Source organism: Mus pahari, chromosome 10 (genome assembly GCF_900095145.1).
Source record: "Mus pahari chromosome 10, PAHARI_EIJ_v1.1, whole genome shotgun sequence".
NCBI classification, from domain to species: Eukaryota; Metazoa; Chordata; class Mammalia; order Rodentia; family Muridae; genus Mus; species Mus pahari.
The window spans coordinates 52497713-52502411 of record NC_034599.1 but is presented as its reverse complement, the minus strand read 5'-3'; the positions used below and the strand labels follow the sequence as shown (position 1 = coordinate 52502411).

Below are 4699 nucleotides of genomic sequence, written 5' to 3'. Positions count from 1 at the left end.
TCTCTCTCTCTCTCTGTGTGTGTGTACCGCAGCATTTGTGTGGCAGTCAGAGGATGACTGTGAAATCTGTTCTCTCCCTTCCACCTTTATATGGTGTGGGATCTGCGGACTTGAGGATCAAGCTTACATTGTCAGGTTTCCCTGACAAATACTTTTCTGTCGCCCACCCTGCTTGCTGGTCCCCTGAGACCCACTTTCCAGGGGAGGTCTTAAAAGAAGAATCCACAGTTCCTCCTGCTTCACTACAAAACAGGATTTACTGCCCCACCCAAACAACCTTTCTGCCCCAACCCCCAGGGGAAAGGTTCTTTAACCTGGAGGATACGCTGGGCAGACAAAGCCAGATCCTACAGGCCCTCCAGGCTCTCTCCAGGCAGATGGACCAGGCTGAGAGGCACTGGAAACAGCAGTTGGGGTCTACTGTCCAAGTCCGGCCTGAGGGAGGCTGGGTGAGTTACCCTGGGCCACCCTGAATTCCACCCAAGGGCTTGAAAGAATAATGACAGTCTAGCTCTAACCTCACCCAAGCTTGGGGGTGAAGGTGGGTAGGTCATAGGATGCAACAGGATAGTATGTAAGAGGATACTGCCACATGGCAATTGCCCTGGAGCCACAGACTGAGCTACAAAGAAGAGATTGCCAGGTATTTGGAATCGGGTGTATAGACAAATGCAGAAATAGACTAGGCGCTAATTTGCATGTGGCTTCACGTGTGATTTGCATAAGACTTGCTTAAATGCTCAGTTGCACCAGAATCCTCATTTCATCTCTTCTGCCACCCTGGCTCCTCCCCCAGGTGTCATTCCCTAGAACATGCTCCAACTTGGGGAGTGAAAGCTAAACCCAGCCAAAGCGCTGGGTCAGAGGGAGCCAGTTGCTCTTGCAGGCTTTGCTGGGCTCTGCCAGCCCGGGCTTTAATCCTTTGTCCTCAGTCCAGGACAGCCTAGGCTAGGAAGCTGGAATGACACAGAGGAGAGAGGCCCATTCTCCAGCTATTTCTGATCCTCCTTCAGGCCCTGGACCCCTCTTGCTTGATTGCACTCACCCTCAGAAATGTCAGCTACCTCTCCAGGTCCCTGTACTGGATTTTAACTAGTGCTGGCCCACAGCCTAGGAGAAAGACACAGAAAGGATTGGGTTGGGCTTCTGCCTCCCTGAGGAGACAGGGACATGTTTTAAAAGGAGAAGGATTTGTGGAAAGCCCCGAGGACCCTTTGGGGAGAAGGAGGGTCCTCTGTAAGCCCAGATGGACAAGTGCCAGGGGGATTCAGTGTGTCCAAAAAGAAGGGTGCCATGGCCATTTAATAAGGTTTCTGGAAGAAGGATGAGGTATCTGTGGGAAAGGTGAGGGCCACTGTCCTCTGGCTACTAGATAAGAGCTGGCCCTCCCGTAGAACACTGCCAAGGTCAGCACCCTGCTCTATGGACAGCGGACACTGATCCAGGCCCTGCAAGAGATGAGGTAAGAGATGAGGAGGGGTACTGAGAGAGGGAAGAAAATATCCATCATCCTCCTGTCTCTATCAGCAATTTCTGCCCCCAATGCTGGGGCTATAGACACGTACAGCCATACCTGGCTTTATATGTGTGTAGTGGGAATATGAACTCGGGTTCTTGTGCTTGCAAAGCAAGCATTCTCACCCACTGAACCATCGCCCCAGCCCTTGAGGGCATATATTTTGATAGAGGTTCTTGGAAGAAGCCCACAGCCAAGATGAGTCTCTTTGGAGGAAGTGGTCTGAGCTCATTTTGCCTCCAGTGTTCCTGATTCTCACTTTGGCACGCCCATGCCTGTGAAGTGCCCCGTGGAGCTCTGGGGAAGGGGAGACCCCATCCTCACTCTGGGTTCTGTGGGTGTACATCCTCCATCCTGGTGCATGGCATGTTAATTCCTTCGGGATAGAGATGAAAGGCAGAGTCTAGAGAGCCTGGAACACAGACAGACACTCATAGAGACTTCTTTTTATAAGCTAAAGTTGTCTGGGATTCTGGGGAATAAGTTTTAGAGTTAAAAACACCAACTCCCAAGCTGGGCGTGGTGGCACACGCCTTTAATCCCAGCACTTGGGAGGCAGAGGCAGGCAGATTTCTGAGTTCAAGGCCAGCCTGGGCTACAGAGTGAGTCCCAGGACAGCCAGGGCTACACAGAGAAACCCTGTCTCGAAAAAACAAAACAAACAAACAAAAAAATAAAACAAAACAAAAAAAACCCCACCAACTCCCAAGGCAGGACTCTATGGATGATACTTATTCTTTATCATGTACTGACCATCAGGGATTACGGGGAAGCACAAGGTAATTTGGGTACAATCAAAAAGAGTAATGGATCATCTTTCTTGATTCCTGTGCCCCACCCCTCCACCAGGGAAGCAGCTGCCCGGATGGCTTCAGGAGCACGCGTCTTCTACCTGCCTGTGGGCACTAAGCATCACTTTTCTGAACTGGACCATATCCTGAGCCTCCTGCAGAAGGACCTCCGGGGTCTGGTGGTAAGAAGTGATGGCTCACCCTTGAGGTCTGGCCTCTCCTGCTCTTCTCCCAACACTCCTGCAATGCCGATGCATCTGTATAGGACCCCTGACAGGCACCTAGGTGTGCCCACACACGGGTGCGAAGGAACACAGATCTCATCTATGCACTCTCTCGCTCAGGAGGAAGGCCCACCACTCAGCACTATCCAGAGACCCCTTGGTCAGCCCACCTCGATGACCAGAAAGCAAGTGGGGTGGAGGGCCACGCAGACTTCTCGGTGGTGGCACCAGTGTTTCCTGTGTCTCTGTCTCTCCTTGCTCTTTCCCTTGCCCTTACTTTCAGCATCCACTTCTCCTTCCCTCTCGTCCCTTAAGCTTTTAGTCTGTTGTTGACTTGAGGACCTATGTCTTATGAACTGTTCCCACAAATGGATCCACGTGAGATTGGAAGAGGCAGCTTTGGACACTGCCCTTTTCCCATGTTCCCTAGATGACAGCCAAGATGGCTCAAGCCTGAGGGAGATAAATAGGGATCATTGAAGGCATAGATTCCAAGCCCCCTCCCCCTCACCTGGGTTAAAAGCTGAGGCAGGGTCTTGTACTTCCCTTTCAGAAGAAGACAGCCAAGGCCCCTCGCCCATCTGGCTGGCTTCCGGGATCCTCCACATGTCTGCACACCAGCATCTTCCTGTTCTTCCTCCTAATCCAGACTGTAGGCTTCTTCTGCTACATGAACTTCAGGTGGGCCTTCCCACGGGCAGGACTCCCACTCTACCTGTATCCAGTGGTTCTGTTGAACTTGAACATCTACAACTGTCAACTTGAAAGTGGGGACTCTGAGGCTCAGATAGGAGCTACCCACTTCACCAGAGGGCTGGGAGCAGAATGTGGACCAGGGACACATCATTTACAAAGCACAGACACTTTCTCAAGCCCCAGTCCCATCTGGTCCTGCCCCACAGAGCTCACTCTAGAGTGAGCATCTGGAAACTGATAGTCAGACCTTATGTCGCCAGTGCTATGACAACTGGAAGCTTGGAGACTTGGGGAAAAAACAAGTCATTCATCTTTAGGGTTGGGTTGTGAGTGGATGGGGAATCAAGGAATTGACCTGGAAAAGATATTTGGTTTGGATCATTAAAGTGACTAAGAGTTTTCAGCCTGACAAGATAGATAAGAGGCACTGATGCAGAGAAAACAGCATCAGAAAAGGCATGGAGGCATTAAACAAAACAAAACAAAACAACATCTTTAGGGGGGAAAAAGACAGCCATTGAGTACTGTTGAAGTAAAGGGCAGGATTAATTTACAAGATTGGGCAAGGAATCTGGATGCTCTGGATTAGAAATGAGTGTCTCAAATCTCAACTCTTGGAAGGCTGAGATAGGATAGAGGGACCCTGAAATCTGGACCAACCTGGGCTGGCTACCCAGTGAGCTCTTGTCTAAAACAAAAAAACAAAAGAGGAAAACCTAGAAGTGCAACTCTGGCACTAAACCACCCAGGTAGACTTCAAATGCCAGGATGAAATGGGGACTACATGGGATGTCAAAGGAGCCACGGAAGGTTCCAGAATGTGGCAGCCTGTCATACATGAGACTCGAGGTTCCTTTTCTCTCTCACAGCAGGCAGGAGCTGGACGAAAAGCTTCGGGAGTACCTGTCCACAGGAAGCCTTTCTCTAGAGCCTGCATCACCCATCACCAGGACAATAGGGGTTCTGAGGAGACAGCCCATCTCCCCCAGCATGCAAGCCTGACCCAGCTCAGAGCCATGTCTTACTGGGGAAAAAAAATGGGGGATAGAGGATTTAGCCAGTGCCCACATCTCAGCTTTTGGCAAGTCCATCATATTAAAGGTGATTTTCCTCGTGCTGTTTTGATACCCTTATTTATCTCCCAGCCTCACATACTCTCTGATAGCGGCTACCTTCCCTGGGTGGGCATTAGGAACAGGCAAGCAGGCAAGGAGGCCAAGAGCCAGATACCCCCACACCCTTTCCCTCTGGACTACTGTGCAAAATTCTGTCCCTAAACTTACCAAGGACAAGGATGAATCCCTGCATTTCCTTCTGGCTCATCTTTTCAGTACCCCCAAACAATACTCCCCTTTCCTGAGGCTCTAGGGACAGCAGGGCAGACACGTGACAAAGGAACTGAGCACAAACTCACCGAACCATATAACTGGGATTCCTGCTTGCGCTTCTGAGGTCTCCCTCACTTCCTGGCC

The 4699-nt window shown here is 50.7% G+C and overlaps 1 protein-coding gene across 2 annotated transcripts in view; it reads left to right on the top strand.

Moving 5' to 3' along the window:
* Nucleotides 1-4344, top strand: part of Lman1l (lectin, mannose binding 1 like) — a 13035-nt gene extending 8691 nt beyond the window's left edge. Inside the window, exons 9-13 of one of the 2 annotated variants that reach the window (XM_021207386.1) lie at nt 298-449; nt 1395-1462; nt 2366-2489; nt 3085-3212; nt 4097-4344. In XM_021207386.1, coding sequence (XP_021063045.1) covers nt 298-449; nt 1395-1462; nt 2366-2489; nt 3085-3212; nt 4097-4229 — 605 coding nt within the window. In that variant the 3' untranslated portion in view covers nt 4230-4344. The remainder of the gene's footprint in view (nt 1-297; nt 450-1394; nt 1463-2365; nt 2490-3084; nt 3213-4096) is intronic. The other variant, XM_021207387.1, reaches the window with a different exon arrangement.
* The last annotated feature ends 355 nt before the right edge of the window (nt 4345-4699 follow it).